The sequence below is a fragment of the Microcaecilia unicolor genome, chromosome 3 (genome assembly GCF_901765095.1).
Source record: "Microcaecilia unicolor chromosome 3, aMicUni1.1, whole genome shotgun sequence".
In the NCBI taxonomy this organism is placed as follows: Eukaryota; Metazoa; Chordata; class Amphibia; order Gymnophiona; family Siphonopidae; genus Microcaecilia; species Microcaecilia unicolor.
In genome coordinates, this window is record NC_044033.1 from 233,381,380 (window position 1) to 233,400,174 (window position 18,795).

The 18,795-nt window shown below is 43.8% G+C and overlaps 1 protein-coding gene across 4 annotated transcripts in view; it reads left to right on the top strand.

The window, feature by feature from the left end:
• The window catches only part of LOC115466373 (deleted in malignant brain tumors 1 protein-like), a 278,988-nt gene that overhangs the window by 244,315 nt on the left and 15,878 nt on the right, over nt 1-18,795 (top strand). For all 4 annotated transcript variants that reach the window (XM_030197563.1, XM_030197566.1, XM_030197565.1 and 1 more), the window contains 2 exons: nt 3,847-4,152; nt 13,069-13,383. In XM_030197563.1, the coding sequence (XP_030053423.1) occupies nt 3,847-4,152; nt 13,069-13,383 (621 nt within the window). The remainder of the gene's footprint in view (nt 1-3,846; nt 4,153-13,068; nt 13,384-18,795) is intronic.

The following is an 18,795-nucleotide window of genomic DNA, read 5'->3' on the forward strand; positions in this document are numbered from 1 at the left end:
TCTTACTGTTTAGCCACGCCGGCTGACGTTTAGTCTTTTTTCCCTTTTTTCTAATACGTGGAATATATTTGTCCTGAACCTCCAGGATGGTGTTTTTAAACAGCATCCACGCCTGATGCAAGTTTTTTACTCTGCGAGCTGCTCCTTTCAGTCTTTTTTTCACCATTTTTCTCATTTTGTCGTAATCACCTTTTCTATAGTTAAACGCTAGCGTACTTGATTTCCTAGTTTCACTTCCTTCAATGCCAATATCAAAACCGATCATATTATGATCACTGTTATCAAGCGGCCCTCGTATCGTTACCCCCTGCACTAGATCATGAGCACCACTAAGGACTAAGTCTAGTATTTTTCCTTCTCTTGTCGGCTCCTGAACTAGCTGTTCCATGAAGCTGTCCTTGATTTCATCAAGAAATCTTATGTCCCTTGCGTGTACAGATGTTACATTAACCCAGTCTATATGCGGGTAATTGAAATCCCCCATTATTATTGTGTTGCCCAGTTTGTTTGCGTCCCTGATTTCCTTTAACATTTCCGCATCCGTCTGTTCGTCCTGGCCAGGCGTGTAGGTTCTGGTATTGTGAAGCAGCAGTCTGTACACAGTTGCAAGGTTCACACAGGCAGGGGTTCACATGGAAGGCTTCCACTTAGAGGGTATCATGGTTTCCAGCAAGCTAAACAATCCACTTAATAGTTGCTCAATTCCTTATCAACATGCCATTAACTCAAGGGTGTTCTCAGATTTCATTGTTTACACAGTTCAAGGTATATGTAACATACAATAAAAATCAATGGCCATGCTGGTCTGACCAAAAAGAGGATATCATAAGTCATATACATGTCCCTGTACAAACATTTCTACATAGATTTACTTTACACATGCATATTTTCAGGTCTCATTACAAATAGACCTTCTCATTTGTTTAAACATTTCTGTAACTTTCTACATAAAATGTCCCCAAACATGAATGGGAGAATGCTTCTAACTTCCGTACAATTGTATTCCATACAATTCAAGATATAATTTATATCTTTATCATAGGGCTATTACAAACAAGCCTCTTAAAAGCATTAGAAGGCCCATGACAGACTAGCATCAGATGCCTTTCTCCTACATTGGGGAACAGCCTTCCATATGCATATCCTCCCATATCTATAATAGGAAAGACTTTGCTGAAACTCAAACAACACCGTGGAACCATGATCCTGATCGCGCCGTACTGGCTGCGTCAGATTTGGTTCCCTGTTCTTCTGGCATTGTCCTCCGAAGATTGGAGTGTTTTCCAACCCTCATCACGCAGAATGAGGGGTCGCTTCTGCACCCCATCCTCCTTTCTCTGGCTCTCACGGTGTGGATGTTGAGAGCCTAGAATTTGCTTCCTTGGGTCTTTCGGAGGGGGTCTCCCGAGTCTTGCTTGCTTCCAGGAAAGATTCCACTAAGAGGTGTTACTCTTTTAAATGGAGGAGGTTTGCCGTCTGGTGTGACAGCAAGGCCGTAGATCCCCTTTCTTGTCCTGTACAGACCCTGCTTGAATACATTCTACACATGGGAATAGTTTGACAGTTTCATTTGGGGGGGCAAAGGGTGGGGTTTATCTCTCTCCTGCTGCTCCCCCGCCACTGCCATTCGCCGCCCCCGGAGTCTTCCAGTGGTGCATCACCCACGCCAGTCTTCCAATCCCCCGAGCCACCAGCAGCTTCAGCGAAAGAAGCATGCACGCTGCTTTAAACCTGCCCCAGAGGTCTTTATCTCTGCAGCTTCCTGCCTGCATGGGAACAGGAAGTTGAAGGGAAAAGAAAGGATTCCGGATGCAAGTCTACAGCAGCATGCATGCTGCTTTATCGCAGAGGCTGCCGGCGGCTCAGGGATTGGAGGATGGGGTGGAAGCCCCCTAAACTATACCCATGCTTCTATACTTGTCAGAGTCTGGTCTCAAGACCAACTCCGTACAGGTTCACCTTAGTGCAATTAGTGCATATCATCAGCGTGTAGAAGGCAAGTATCTCCGGACAGCCTTTAGTTGGTGACTTCATGAGAGGTTTGGTTTTGTCAAAGCCCCCTGTCAAACCTTCACCAGTGTCATGGGATCTCAATGTCATTCTCACCCAGCTGATGAAAGCTCCTTTTGAGCCACTGAATTCCTGCCATCTGAAGAACTTGACCTGGAAGGTCATTTTCTTGGTGGCTGTTACTTCAGCTTGTAGGGTTAGTGAGATTCAGTAGTGGATGCACCTTATACAAAATTTCATCATAACAAAGTAGTCCTCCGCACACACCCTAAGTTCCTGCCGAAGGTGGTGTTGGAGTTCCATCTGAACTAGTTGATAGTCTTGACGACATTTTTTCTCCATCCTCATGCCCACCCAGGCGAAAGCAGCTTGCACACCTTGAATTGCAAGAGAGTGCTGGCCTTTTACATGGAGCGGACGAAACCCTTCAGACAGTCCACCAGTTGTTTGTTGCTTTTGATCCCAAAAGGAGGGGAGTTGTCATCGGAAAACGCACAATTTCCAATTGGCTTTCAGATTGCATTTCCTTCACTTATGTCCAAGCTGGGCTGACTTTGGAGGGCCATGTCACGGCTCATAATGTCAGAGCCATGGCTGCGTTGGTGGCTCACTTAGTCAGCCTCCATTGAAGAGATTTGTAAAGCTGCAATGTGGTCTTCAGGCCACACATTCACATCATAGTATTGCCTTGAGCAGGATACCTGATGCGACAGTTGGTTTGGGCAGTCAGTGCTGCAGAATTTGTTTGGGGTTTAGATTCCAACTCCACCCCCCTAAGCCCATTTTGTTCTGTTCAAGGCTGCACTCTCAGCTAGTTGTATATGGTTTCAGGTTAATTTATGTTGCTTCCTCGCCATTGCAAGGCCCAATTGACCGTTTGTTTTTTTGTGTGACCCTGGATGCTAGGGATACCCCACTTGTGAGGATTATTTCAGCCTGCTTGTCCTCGGAGAAGCGAAGATACTTACCTGTAGCAGGTATTCTCCGAGGATAGCAGGCTGATAATCCTCACAAACCTGCCCACCTCCCCTTGGAGTTGTCTTCTCTATTTCTTTTTTGGTTGTGACCGAACTGAAGAGCACGGCCATGCGGTAGGCTGGAAGGCACTTTTTTGCCATTTCAAATGCTGGCGTGGATCGTCGCCCCACTTGTGAGGATTATCAGCCTGCTATCCTCGAAGAACACCTGCTACAGGTAAGCTTTTAGAAAGCACATCCAACACAGAACATGGATGCCCAAGTCTGTACATCACAGTATCTAAGTTCAGCATGAAAATCCATATTACAAACTGAAAAGTCCAAACTGTGAATGGGGAAAAACAAGTAACTTGGACGTCTTTGTGGCAGCATAGGTGTCCATGAGGAGGAATAGCCTAATGGTTAGAGCAACTGGGCAAGAACCTGGGCAGAGCCAGAAATTGTTGGTTCAAGTACCACTGTAATTGTTTATAACTTTCTTTTCCTTTTTTTGTGCTAGTTTTTAGACATCCAAAACACGAATAGAGCTTCTAAAATAACTATCATAATGTGTGTGTTTATAGGGAAGGAACACAAGTTGGACAAAAATGGGAAGGAGAGGTATAGAGAACACTCATCTCACTCACTCTCACACACACACTATTGAAACAGCATTATTTATTTTGTTTTCTATGCATGTATTACTGAAAACTTATGTGCAACTATACTCAGGTATCAGAAAATTAGTAAACTGCAAAATCTCAAAGAACATATATTATAATAAAACAGAATAATTCCTAAGGGATTAATGCCCTGTACTGCATCCAGTTTGACAGTATGAATTGGAACAGAACTTTATTCATGTTTCTTTTATATGCAGTGGTAAGGCTCATGGGTGGTCCAGGTCGATGTATTGGAAGAGTTGAAGTATTACAGGGTAACCAGTGGGGGACGGTGTGTGACAACAACTGGGATCTGCAAGATGGAAATGTGGTGTGTAAGCAATTAAAATGCGGTCTAGCTTTCACGGCACCAGGAAGTGCTTATTTTGGACAAGGAGAAGGTTCCATTTGGCTGAATGATGTTAACTGTAGAGGGACAGAGTCTGTCTTGAGTCACTGCCCAGCAGCCCTAAAAATTAAGCATGGATGCAACCATGGAAGAGATGCCAGCATTGTGTGCTCAGGTAATATCCATTCATACTATATCCCCCAAATTAAAACATGGTAACTATGTATTAGCCGCTGTTGACTGGGCAGATCATCAAATAATAATTTTGGATCAATAGTCAAAAACACTAATATAGCCATCAGTGAGTGAATTGTAAGGTGCAAATGAATTCCCCTTATCCTTAGATCCAAGCCCACTGTTCCAAAATAATAGAAGGAATTAACTCCACACCCAAATATTAAAAATAGAGCAATTATTTTATGTACAACAGCAACAAATATAAAAAAGGCAAGAATGAAGACAAAGCCAATCTCATTACAGAAATAGCTTAGATTATATGCACTTTATCCTAGATGGAATTCTAAGCTAATTGTAAGCACTAATACAAAGGTGCATGGCACATATATGACCTGATGCAGATCTCTAGATAGCAATGTTCTTCAGATGGTTAGTCTGGTCCAATGCAGGTCTTGCTCCTCGGATGGAATGTAAACACAGCAGCTCTTGTCTCTACGAGACACTTTTTATAGAGAAATCATGGACAGCAATATCAATAATGCACAAACATATAACTTTGTTTACCCCAAATATTGTGACTTCAGGGGGGGGGGGGGCACACAATTGTCTCACTGACACCTTGACCAAGAACCAGGGTTATATAACAATGTTTAGTTTTGCCAGCCACAGCATCTTTCCGGCTGCAAGGATAAGTTCAAGATTCCTTGGGTATCCTAGACATGAAGTCAATTCTGATAACAACCATGTTTATTTATTTATTAGGATTTATTTACTGCCTTTTTGAAGGAAAAGGTGGTGTACAGCAAGAATAAGTCAAATATAATCAGTAAACAATTACAGCAGTAAAAGAACCCAACCAGAGGTAGACAACAACAATAAATTAATTCAATAACACATACCACCCGAGGATAAACACTTCATGAAAAACTGGGACGAAACTAGTGAAAACACACCAAACAAAATAGCACCTCTCAAAACAAAAAGCTAACGGCTTTTAGTACATTCTGTAGCAATGAATTCCAGAGTTCAATTACACAGAGTGAAGAAAACTTTTCTCTGATTCATTTTAAATTTACTACTTTGTAGCTTCATTGCATGCCCCCTAGTCCTAGTATTTTTGGAAAGAGTAAACAAGTGTTTCATGTCTACCCGTTCCACTCCGCTCATTATTTTATAGACCTCTATCATATCTCCCTTCAGCCGTCTTTTCTCCAAACTGAAGAGCCCTAGCCGCTTTAGCCTTTCGTCATAGGGAAGTCGTCCCATCCCCTTTATCATTTTTGTCACCTTTCTCAGTACCTTGTCTAATTCCACTATATCTTTTTTAAGATGCAGTGACCAGAATTGAACACAATATTCGAGGTGCAGTTGCACCATGGAGCGATACAATGTCCTTATTTTTGTTTTCCATTCCTTTCCTAATAATACCTAACATTCTATTTGCTTTTTTTAGCCGTCACCGCACACTGAGCAGAGGGTTACAACATATCATCAATGATGATGCCTAGAATCCCTTTCCTGATCAGTGACTCCTAATGTAGAACCTTGCATTTCATAGCTATAATTTGGTTTTCTTTTTCCCACATGCATCACTTTGCACTTGCTCACATTAAACGTCATCTGCCATGCAGGACTTCTGGTGAGGCCGCCAGCCAAGATGGCCGCTTTTAGATGAGCTCCAGCAACCCCAACTGCAGACCCCCGACTTTAGCAACCAGAACCTTTTCCCACAACTCTGCCCCAGGTCTCATCCTCCATTCTCATCTGGAGGAGTCAGGTGCACTCCGACTTGGAACTTGGGGGCGCCGGGTGAGGCTGTTAGCGGCATGAGCCATGCCCTCCCACACCAGAGCTGCAGCGGTGGTCTGGAAAGCACATCCAGCAGCCTAGCATGGCAGGGTGAAGCAGCCAGTTTCAACGGAGATCACGGTGCTGGAAGAGGCAAGGAGACCCTGTCTGGTGGCAGCCGGCACTGCGGAACAAACTGGGTTGTATTGTCGGGGTGGCATATGGTGTGGTGCCCCACGATTTACAAATCCTGCTGTGGGCTCTGAGACACGTGTCTAGGCTGCATCTGGCCTGAAGGTTACCAAGGTTCTGCTCCATTAGCCTTGACCAGGCTGCTTCTTTGACTGATCTTCGCATGGACTGTCAGCAGTGCTGGGAAGGGTGCCCCCTTTTTTGTTCTCCTTCCTTTTTGCCTGTCGGAGATTTTGACTGAAGAGAGGCACTGGAGTACTGGAACTGCATAGGGAGAGCAGTGTTTCCGAATGGCTGCCCGTGGGTCCAGGAAAGACACGGAGAAAAATCGCGGAGGCGGAGTGAAGATGGCGGAGAAAAGTGCCCCTCCCTCACCTAGAGTAGGATCCTCCTGGGCGTTGGAAGTAGTGCCGGAGGGTCGCCAGGCTGTGGAACAGGCAATGGGAACCCAGTTGCAACAAATAATCAATAAATTGGACGGCATGGAACATCGATTTGCTACTTTATTTATTATTTATTTATTACATTTGTATCCCACGCTTTCCCGCTCATCGCAGGCTCAATGCGGCTTACATAGTAACAAGAGAATACAATCTGTAGTATCAGAATCAACAAAGGAGGTTTGTGATAGAACAAATAAACAAGGAGTAGATGGGATAGAAGAGGTGTGAGAGAAAGGATAGGGATAGATATGGAGGTGGGGTGATAAAGGAGAAGTTGGGAAGAGCATGGAGGGTAAGAAGATCTTCACCAAAGATCTTCAGGAAGTTCAACAGCAAGTCAGAGAGGTGGAAGCTTTAACTCAGGAATCTTCATTGGAAATCAAGAAACTTAAAGACAAGGTTGCTTCCTTGGGAGAGAAAGTTGATGAGTTGGAAAATCGTTCTCGTAGGAACATCCTGAGACTGGTTGGATTGCCGGAATTGGTTCACAATGCAGAATTACATGATTTCCTGTAAGCCTGGTTCCCTAGAATTTTGCAATATCAGAGTATGGCTGGCCCTTCGCACACAGAACGTGCACATCAACTGGGTCCCAAGAAACTATACAGAACGTCCCAGGATAGTAATTCTTAGACTGCGTCATTATTATAAGATGGAGATATTGTCTGCCCTCTTCAGCATAAACAGTTCTCCCTGCTACGTGGCCGCTTACACAAGTTGCAAATATGTTTTAGCTTGCTATATCCGGCTAAGTTGCGGATACATCACAATGGAACCTTCCACTATTATGATACAGCTGAGGCGGCCCAAGCTTTTGTGGATCAGCTGGAATGAGACAGGCCGAGCACATCCAAATGACTTCTGAGACTTACAATATTCCACCTGGGACTTCTCAGGCTGTGACATTCTGTATTGCTTCTGTGTTAGCATTGCCCCTTCCTTTTTTTTCCCCACAGGTTAAGTCTACTGTCCGTGCTGGTATACTTGACTGGGAGGAAGACTGGGAGCCAATAGACATTTTTCTTTTTATTTTACAAGATAGGGTTTACAGTTGGGGGCCCAGAAGTCATGCACCATATGGTGCTCTTTAGGAGAGGGGATGGATTAGGGGAAGAGGGGAGGTAAGACGTGCTGGGATGAGTGGGGATTTTTATGAGGGTTGGAAGAAAGCAAGGAATCATGGACTGTTACATGGGAGTATTTGGTTGTGGTGGTGGGGGCACTGGCTGGGATGCCTTCATCGCTCCCATATGAATAATCCTATTTTCTCCAAGGACAAGCAGGATGTAGTATTCTCACAAGTGGGTTGATGATCCGCGTCTGCCCGGGAACTGGCATTATCCATAGCAAAAATTTGCAAGAGCCTTCTTAAGCATGTTGGGCGTCCGACCGCACATGAACGCAATGCCTTCCCACTCGCTGTGCAACCACATTCCTCAGTTGTTATTTTTCCAATTGAGGTGTAGCAGGTGTTTCTGTGGCTCTGTTTTTCGCCCAGGAAAGCCTTCAGTGCCGCCTTTGGTTTTGGTGGCATTTTTGCCTCTTATTTTTCTGTTTTTTCTTTTAGTTTGTTTAAAACAAAATTCCTTTATTTTCTTAGTGTTAGACCCATGTTAAGTTTCGTTTCTTTGTAGTTGCAGCCATCCTTAGGCCTTCTCAGCCGGGTCTTCTCTTTTTTGTGCTTTTTTTTTCCCCAGCATAATCGCGTTTTTTGATTTAGCTAGGGCAGTCTTCCCATAAGTATTGTCACACTGGGACAGACCAAAGGTCCATCAAGCCCAGCATCCTGTTTCCAACAGTGGCCAATCCAGGTCACAAACACCTGGCAAGATCCCAGAAAACTCAATACATTTTATGCTGCTTATCCCAGAAATAAGCAATGGAGTTTCCCCAAGTCCATTTTAATAATGGTCTATGGACTTTTCCTTTAGGAAGCCATCCAAACCTTTTTTAAACCCCACTATGCTAACTGCCTTTACCACATTCTCTGGCAACGAATTCCAGAGTTTAATTACATGTTGAGTGAAAAATTTTCTCCAATTCGTATTAAATTTACTACTTTGTAACTTCATCGAATGCCCCCTAGTCCTAGTATTTTTGGAAAGAGTAAACAAATTATTCACATCTACCCATTCCACTCCACTCATTATTTTATAGACCTCTATCATATCTCCCCTCAGCTGTCTCTTCTCCAAGCTGAAGAGCCCTAGACATTTCCGTCACCCTCCTCTGTACCTTTTCTAATTCCACTAAATCGTTATGAGATGCGGCGACCAGAATTGAACACATTATTTGAGGTGCGGTAGCACCATGGACCAATACAAAGGCATCATGACATCCTCACTTTTGTTTTCCATTCCTTTTCTAATAATACCTAACATTCTGTTTGCTTTCTTACAAGCCGCAGATCCCTTTCTTGGTTGGTAATTCTTAACGTGGAACCTTGCATTACGTAGCTATAGTTTGGGTTCCTCTTTCCCACATGCATCACTTTGCACTTGCTCACATTAAATGTCATCTGCCATTTAGATGTCCAGTCTCCCAGTCTTGTATGGTCCTCTTGTAATTTTTCACAATCCTCTTGTGATTTAACCACTTTGAATAACTTTGTGTGGTCAGCAAATGTAATTACCTCACTAGTTACTCCCATCTCTAGATCATTTATAAATATATTAAAAAGCAGCGGTCCCAGCACAGAACCCTGATGAACCCCACTAACTACCCTTCTCCATTGAGAATACTGACCATTTAACCCCACTCTGTTTTCTATCCTTTAACCAGTTTTTAATCCACAATAGGACAACACTACTTCCTATCCCATGACTCTCTGATTTCTTCTGGAGCCTTTGATGAAGTACTTTGTCAAATGCTTTCTGAAAATCCAGATACACAATATCAACCAGCTCACCTTAATCCATATGTTTGTTCACCCCTTCAAAGAAATGTAATAGATTGGTGAGACAAGATTTCCCTTCCCATGTTGGCTTTGTCTCATTAATCCATGCTTTTGAATATGCTCTGTAATTTTGTTCTTTATAATAGTCTCTACCATTTTGCCCAGCACCAACATCAGGCTCACTGGTCTATAATTTCCCGGATCCCCTCTGGAACCTTTTTTAAATATCGGCGTTACATGGGCTACCCTCCAATCTTCCGGTCCCACGCTCAATTTTAAAGGTAAATTACATATTCTCCAAGGACAAGCAAGCTGCTTGTTCTCACATATGGGTCAACATCTGCGTCGACCCGGGAATCGGCAATTTTGCAAGCAAAATATTAAAAATAGTTTTGCTAGAGTCTTCTGGCGCGTTTGCAGTGCGCACCGCGCATGCACAGCCATCTTCCCGACCGTCGCGTGAGCATTCCCGCTCAGTTATTTTTCCTCCGTGGTGAGGGGCGGTCGAGTTTTTCCTCGCTCCTAGCAGGGCTGGGAAAGAGTTTTCTGACAGCTTTTTGACCTTCTTTCTTTCTTTCTTTTTTTGTGTATAATTTACAGTTTTAAAAAAAAACTCCAGTAGTTTTCTTACTTTTTTGCCCCTTTTTAAATTTCCTTTTTTCGACGCGGCCGGCTTAGGCTGTGCAGTCAGGTTGCTCCCTTCTTTTCGTGCCCTTTTTTCTTTTAACAGGCACAATCGCTTCTTTTGATTTCACCGAAGCCGTTTTTTCTTCCATGTCATCGAAGACACTCAGTGACTTCAAACGTTGTACTCGGTGCAACTGGACTGTCTCGGGTACCGATACCCACGCTTGGTGTATCCAGTGCCTTGGGCCCGACCACAGCCCAGCCACTTGTAGTCTGTGTCTTCACATGAAGAAACGGATCCAAGCGTATCGAGAGGCCCAATGAGAGAAGCTTTTTGGTGCTCAGTCCGGTCCTTTGACTTCGACATCGACATCGGTACCGAGGTCGGTGGCGTCGACTTCGAGGGACGCATTGACGTCGGGAGCGAAGGTAATGGATGCGGAACGACCAACTCATGCTGGGAGCAGTGAGGCATTGAGTGGGTCTCCACCTGTCTCGAGGCCTCCTGTTATGCAGGCCCCCCGGGATCGACCTTCGTCGGACCTGGCCCCGAGGAGACATGAGGATTCCAAGTCTTCCTCATCGGTACCGAGGAGTCTTGATGACGGGTGTTGAGCAAAAGCGAAGAAGCACCGTCATCGTTCTCCTTTGACACACGGTGCCGGGAGCTCCGGGGCATCGAGGGATTCGGCACCCGAGAAGTGTCGGCGCCGAGAGGATCGCCCTCCCTCTATTTAGGAGGTGCCGATGCATCGGTCTAGCAGCCCGGTACCTGCTCCCGAGCCACGACAGATTCTGCCACGAGCTCCTATGCCGACCCCGCAGCCTTGTCCGACGACGGCTCTCGATGAGCGCATCAGGGCCCTGCTTCCAAAGCTTCTGGAACGGTTACTGCGCCAGTCTTCTTCGGTGTCGGGGATGCTTGCGCCTTCCGTACCATTGGCTACAGCGGTTTCTGGCCCTTCGCCTGTGGTGAGGTCCCCGACCTCGGTGCTGCCTGTGGCATCGGTGTCAGCTGCCACCCAGGTCGACTCTCTCTCGACGTCGGTGGAGGAAGCTTCACCAGAGTCTAGGCTGGCGTCGACTTCTTGGCACCGCCATTGAGGACGTCGTTCCTCGGTGTCGAGGCAGGCTCAGTTTCGGACTGCTCTGAGAAATGTCTTGTCCGATACTGAAGATCAGCGTTCGTGGGAGGAAGAGGAGGATCCCAGGTACTTTTTTTCTGACGAGTCCTATGAGATTCCTTCTGAACCTTCCCCTCCACCAGAAAGGAGACTGTCTCCACCGGAGAGTCTATCTTTTACCTCCTTTGTCCGGGAAATGGCTGTGGCTATTCCCTTCCCTACGGAGGTTGAGAATGAGCCCAGGGCTGAGATGCTCGAGGTCCTGGATTATCCTTCTCCACCTAGAGAGGCTGCAATGGCTCCTTTGCATAATGTACTGAAGGAAGTCCTTATGCGGAACTGGTCGTTCCCTCTGTCTAAGCCCGTGATCCCGAAGAGAACTGAATCTCAATATCGGATCCACGGGGAACCTGGATTTATGAAGTCTCAGCTACCTCACAATTCCATGGTGGAGGACTCCGCTCTCAAAAGAGCCAAAAATACTAGGGACTATGCCTTGGCACCCCCAGGCAGAGAACCTAGAACCTTAGACTATTTTGGGAGGAAGGCATATCAGGCCGCTATGCTCGCTGCCAAAATCCAAACATACCAGCTCTTCACAAGCATCCACTTGCGGAACTTGGTGAGGCAACTGTCTAGCTTGGTTGATGCGCTCCCTCTGGAGCAGGCCGAGCCTTTTTGCTAGGTGGTCAGGCAGCAGAAGGCGTGTTGAAAATTCCTGGCCAGGGGTATGTTCAACACTTTTGATGTAGCATCCAGAATCATTGCCCAAGGTAGAGTGATGTGCAGACTCTCATGGCTGCGTGTCTCTGACCTGGATCATTCAGTCCTGCAGCAGATGGCAGATGTTCCTTGCCGGAGGGATAAACCTTTTGGTGAGAAAGTAGAGGATCTGGTTGACCAGCTCAAAAAGCTAAATGATGCAATGGATTCTCTCTCCCACTGGGTGTCTTCTGCTACTACCTCCTCATCTAGGAGGTTTTTTGGAGGGAAGAGGAGTGCTCCCTATTCCTATGCTAGGCGTAGGTACACTCCTGCTTCTCGGTAGCCTGTCCAGGCTCAGTCCCAGCGCGCTCGTTCTTGTCAACAGCGTGCGCCTAAGGCCTCTGTGGCTCCCCAGCAAAAGCAAGGGACAGGCTTTTGACTGGCTCCAGTTTAGCATAGTCTCAGAAAAAGTGTCTGTACCAGACGACTTGCCGGTCGGGGGGGGGGGGGGGGGGAGATTGATATTTTTTCACCAAAGGTGGCTTCTCATAACCTCTGATCGGTGGGTTCTTCAAATAGTCCGGTCAGGATACACCCTCAATCTGGAATCCAGACCTCATTTATTGTATTTATGTTTATATCTGGTCATTTTTACAATTGTTATGGTGTTAACAAACTTGTAAGTTTTATGTTAAGCTGTACCTGCTATACACCGCCTTGGGTGAATCTCTTCATAAAGATGGTTAATATCTTAAAATCTACACTTTTGCACATATATGTCTTACATAAAGTTTATAGCTGCTTTATTCATGTTTTAGGTATGTAAGCACTTATATAGATTTGGCTCATGCATTTTTCAGTTGTAGTTCAAGGTGAGTTGGCCTGCAACTAGGTTTTTAGTTTTTCTGCCTAGTTCCTGCTAAAATCAACTGTTAGAAAATGTTTGTTTTCAGACCTTAGACATCTTTTCTAATTTAGATTTTATCAGTTTGATATTCACTCTGAGCAATGATACCTTTGAATTATGTGAGTGAGTTTTGTAGGGTTCACAGTTTCAAAACACTTCCTGCATTCTCCCTTGTAGATGATAATATAGCTTTTTTTCACCCAAATAATATGTTCTTTGCATATTTCTCTAGGTGACCTTTTGCATCCAGTTATTTCCATGAAACCTCCGCCTGACCAGGTGACTCTTGGAAACACATTTGTGATCACCTGTACTGTTATCGAGGTATACCCAGAAATGAACTTCTTCCTTGTTCAGTCCGCCAATAATCAGACTTTCTCGTCTTACACTGCAATAGCTAAGAGCTCTGCTGTGTTTACCCTGACTGCTGTGAATACAAGTTCCTATGGAAATTACACATGTCACTATGAGATCTACATGCATACAGAGTATTTCCGCTCACCGGATAGTGAGACCCTACAGATCCTGAAACTGCTGCCTCCAAAAGGTTAGGTTTTTATTATATGAGATTTGCATTTGTCAACAAATGTTTTGATTGGACAAGAACTAGTTCTTATATTTATTTATTTTAGTTATTTTAGCTGGTGTAAGATTGATTTGGAACTGGCTATATAAGTGAATACATATATCAGTATACTAGCACAAATATCTCAAAATCAATACTGAAATAATCTTCAGAAACCTTAGTGGTGACTCATTTCACATGTGGGACATACAGCCCAGTGTCATCTTTATTATAAACAGGTTTCACTAATTATTATCATTTACTTTTAACAAAAAAATTTTGAAAAGAGTTTTTACTTAGTTTAAAATAAAGGGCCAGAGCCAACATGGGCTATGTTTTGCTCCAATAGAATGAGGACAGGTCCTATTTCATACAGTTACATAATTACATAAATATTGCCATACTGGGACAGACCAAGGGTGCATCAAGCCCAGCATCCTGTTTCCAACAGTGGCCAATCCAGTGGATTTTCCCCAAGTCCATTTTAATAATCCAAACCTTTTTTTAAACCCCTCTAAGCTAACTGCTTTTACTATATTCTCCAGAAAGGAATTCCAGATTTTAATTACATGTTGAGTGAAGGAGTGTGGTAGCCGTGTTAGTCCACTCTTAAGGTTATCAATAGAAATCAAACAAAATAAAACATGGAAAAGAAAATAAGATGATACCTTTTTTATTGGACATAACTTAATACATTTCTTGATTAGCTTTCGAAGGTTGCCCTTCTGGAAGAGACATTTCTGAATACACACCAGACCAAACCTCTAAAATACCACCGGTACATCGATGACATTTTTATGATTTGGACGGAGGGTGAAGAAACTCGGAAACAATTTTATTCTGCTTTCAATACATACCATCCTATAATCAGATTCAAAATTGACTACTCCCCAGAAAAAGTCAATTTTTTGGACACCACGGTCTCAATCAGTGATGGCTGTATACAAACATCTATATACAAGAAACCCACAGACGAAAAAAAAACAATCGATCCAAGATGGTGTCCTAAGCAGAAGTGCGTTACGATAGCTCCGGACTGCCAGAGAAACGCTAACAGCCTGGGGCTTTCTTTAACCCAAATATGGGGAAAAGGAAGGGAAAAGCTGTCATGCCTACCTCCTCAGGCCGAACAGACTCCTCAACCATGCGACAAGCGACTCTGGACTCGATGGTGCTAAGGGCGCCGGCATCTATATTGAACTCTTCGGTGATCCTATCTCAAGATCTGGAACATAGTATCGAGGCTGTGACGTTGAGTCCTCCCTCGAATACAGCTCCCCCGAGACCCGGAGGTGAAAGAGAGGCATCGGAGGAGCAGCAACCAGGAACGTCCGATGGTGGTTTAGCCCTGGTAGCTGAAGCAGGAGGCCCCGTAGCCACTTCCTCTCCTGTAAATATAACTGATGCGGGAGGACAGGGTAGGAATTCCATACCCTCACCGTTTCCACGACAGGATAATCCCACCGGTGATTCTCGAGGGTTAATAAGACCGTCTGTAATAACCCTAGAAACTATATGGGAAGCAATTCAGGGCTTGAGTTTCACCCTGCAACAAAATATGGCTTCCATAAGAGCAGAAATGGCGGAGATGAAACAGGTACAGCAACAGAATATTGTTCGATTCGAGACTATGGACACCAAATTACAGGTACTGGAAAATGATATACAGACTTTAAAAAATTTTTCATCGGCTGTTTCTAAGGATAAAACTTTCCAGTATCGAAAATTTGAGTATTTGGAAAATCAAATTAGAAGAAATAATTTAAGGATATTAAACTTTCCAAAATCACCTTTAATTTCCCCACTGGAGATGTTTAAAAAATATCTAACAGAAGTCCTATTGATTTCCTCAGACAATTTTCCACCCATTACTAGGGTCCAATATATTTCGGGTGTTAGAAATGTGAGAGATTCTACCTCAAATCAAGTGAACCTGACTGATTTTCTTCAAAACTCATTAGAAACAATAACAGAAAGAACCACTATGCTGGTAACATTTCTCTCGAACTCGACCGTAATAACATTTTCAAATTGTATTTCCGTCATATAAATGAAAACTTTCTTGGCTCAAAAATTCAAATATTTCCTGATCTGTCCAGAGACACCCAGAAAAGAAGGAAAGAATTTCTTCAGTTGAAATCTAGGGTACTTAATTTAGGGGGAACTTTTCTGCTTAGGTATCCCTGCAGATGCATGATTGTATATAATTCTTCAAATTATCTTTTCTTTGACCCAGGAAAGTTACTTGAATTCTTATCTGGTAAAGAGTGAGTCTCTAATCCCTGAATGATAATACTATGCATCGGCTGAGCTCAAATATATATGCTTCTGCCTTTATTAATTATTTTTTCCTTTGTTTATTGTTGAATTTCTTTGTACTTGGATCATATTGTGGACTAAATGTGAATGATTTTATTTTTCTTCTTTAATAATATTTGTTTTTGGAATATTTCTGCATTACTATATGTTTATGTTTAGGCATGAATGTAAAATGAAAATTCATAAAATAAAAAAAAGAAACCCACAGACAGATGCAGCTACCTCCACAACTCCAGCTTCCATCCTTCACATACAAAAAGATCCATCATTTACAGCCAAGCTACAAGATACCACTGTATCTGCTCTGACCCAGGGGACAGAGACAGACACCTTAAAAGCCTGACTGCATCCTTCAAACAGAAAGGCTACAACCCCAAAATAATCTCCAAGAATATTGCCTCCTCCCTCAAAACACCCAGGGAGAATCTACTACAGTACAAGGAGAAAAAATCCACAGACAGAATCCCCCTTGTAGTGACATATAATCCAGAGCTGGAAAAACTGAGGAAAATCATAAGAGATCTACAACCTATACTCCAGGAGGATGAATTACTGAAAGAGATATTCCCATCCCCACCAGTACTGGCCTTCCGACAACCACCCAACTTAAAACACAAGCTAATCAGAAGTAAACTTCCATCACAGACTGAAAAGGAACAGAAGGGCACACGTCCCTGTAATTTATCCAGTTGCAAACTATGCCAAAATATTTCACAGGACCCCACAGTTATCCACAAAGGAAAGATATTCAACATAAAGGGATCTTTCACTTGCTCATCTTCCAATGTGGTATATATCATTCAGTGTAAAAAATGTAATGAAGGATGGTATATTGGAGAAACAGGCCAGATGCTTAAGACAAGATTCAATTGACATAGACATCACATGAACAATACAGCCAGTAGGGCCCCCACCCCGGTGGGACAGCACTTCACAGAACCAGGACACTGTACCAGTGATTTCACAGTGAGAATACTGAAAGGTAACTTTAAAACCATACAAGAACGTAAGACCTTTGAAGTCAGAATGATTGAATATTTTAACACCCAACAGAAAGGACTTAACAAGGATCTGGGGTTCCTAGCCCATTATAAACCATAAAGCTGTATGTCTCTGTTGATCACCCCACCCCTCACCTATCCACACCCATCCTGTTAGAATATCAATGATATGCTTTGATGTCCCCATGCATACCTCCGACCCACCCCCATCCTCCCACCCTGTCAGACTGTCATAGTAATGCTTGAATGTTTTCGCTTATATACACTGTCAGCTAGCACATTTGCTTATTTCCGATCTGACGAAGAAGGGCAACCTTCGAAAGCTAATCAAGAAATGTATTAAGTTATGTCCAATAAAAAAAGGTATCATCTTATTTTCTTTTCCATGTTTTATTTTGTTTGATTTCTATTGATAATGTTGAGTGAAGAAATATTTTCTCCGATTTATTTAAAATTTACTACTTAGTAGCTTCATTGTGCGCCCCTAGTCCTAGTATTTTTGAAAGAGTAAACAAGTGATTCACGTCTACTCGTTCCACTCCACTCACTATTTTATAGACTTCTATCATATCTCCCCTCAGTCTTTTCTCCAAGCTGAAGAGCCCTAGCTGCTTTAGCCTTTCCTCATAGAGAAGTCATCCCATCCTCTTTATCATTTTCGTCTCCCTTCTCTGTACCTTTTCTAATTCCACTATATCTTGTTTGAGATGTGGTGACCAGAATTGAACACAGTATTCGAGGTGTGGTCACACCATGGACCAATACAAACACATTATAATGTCCTCATTTTTGTTTTCTATTCCTTTCCTAATAATACCTAATAATAATAATAAAATATTCTGTTTGCTTTCTTAGCTGCCGCCGCGCACTGAGCACAGGGTTTCAACGTATTGTCAACAATGACGCCTAAATCCCTTTTACGATCCCTTTCCTGGTCAGTGACTCGTAATGTGGAACCCTGCATTACATAGCTATAATTTTGGTTCCTCTTTCCCACATGCATCACTTTGCACTTGCTCACATTAAATTCCATCTGCCATTTGTAGGCCCAGTCTCCCAAGGTCCTCTTGTAATTTTTCACAATCCTCTTGCAATTTAACAACTTTGAATAACTTTGTGTTGACAGCAAATTTAATTACCTCACTAGTTACTCCCATCTCTAGATCATTTATAAATGTGTTAAAAAGCAGCAGTCCCAGCACAGACCCCTGGGGAATCCCATTTTCTACCCTTCTCCATTGAAAATACTGACCATTTAACCCTACTCTCTTTCAACCAGTTTTCAATCCACAATAGAACACTCCATGACTCTCCAATTTCCTCTGGAGTCTTTCATGAGGTACTTTGTCAAATGCCTTTTGAAAATCCAGACACACGATATTGACCGGCTCAACCTTTATAAAGCCAGCAGTGTATGGGAATTACTGCCACCAGTGACCTAGATAGCAAGCAAGGTAGACCAGGAAGGAGAGATGAGACTACAATGGAACGGGTGGAAAGAGAAAGTGGGAGATTCTGGACCGCAGGCTGGGAGTGGGGCAGGAGGGAGTGAAAACAGAGAAATTGATGTGGCTGTGGGAATACTAGGGTGAGAGATGCAGTACTGGGAGGTTGGGAGGGGCAAAGGGTGAGTGAGATGCAATACTGAGAGGGAGGGGAGGGGTAAAGGGTGACAGATGCAGTACTGGGAGAGAGGGAAGGGGTAAAGGGTGAGTGACAGATGCAGTACTGGAAGGTAGGGCTGCTGAGATGGGGGGCAAGATTCCCAAGGCTCAGCCTCTGGGGGGGGGTGGGGGGGGAGACTGGTGCCAGCAAGGTTTCAAGCTGAAGCTTCTTCATGCCTGCTTGCTTCCAGGTCTGTCTCTCTCTCCTGCTCCTCTGTACAAGGACCCAGATGATTGCATTAACGTAATAACCCAGGTTCCGGCACACAGGAGTAGGAGACAACAGACCGAGCAGACACAGGAAGGTAAGGGGGCATGTGGGTGGCCCGAGTGTGGGTAGGGTGGCAGCCAAGGTAGGGGGGGGGGGTCCTGCACTGGGCCCTGCTATCACTCCTGGCAGCCCTGGTGGG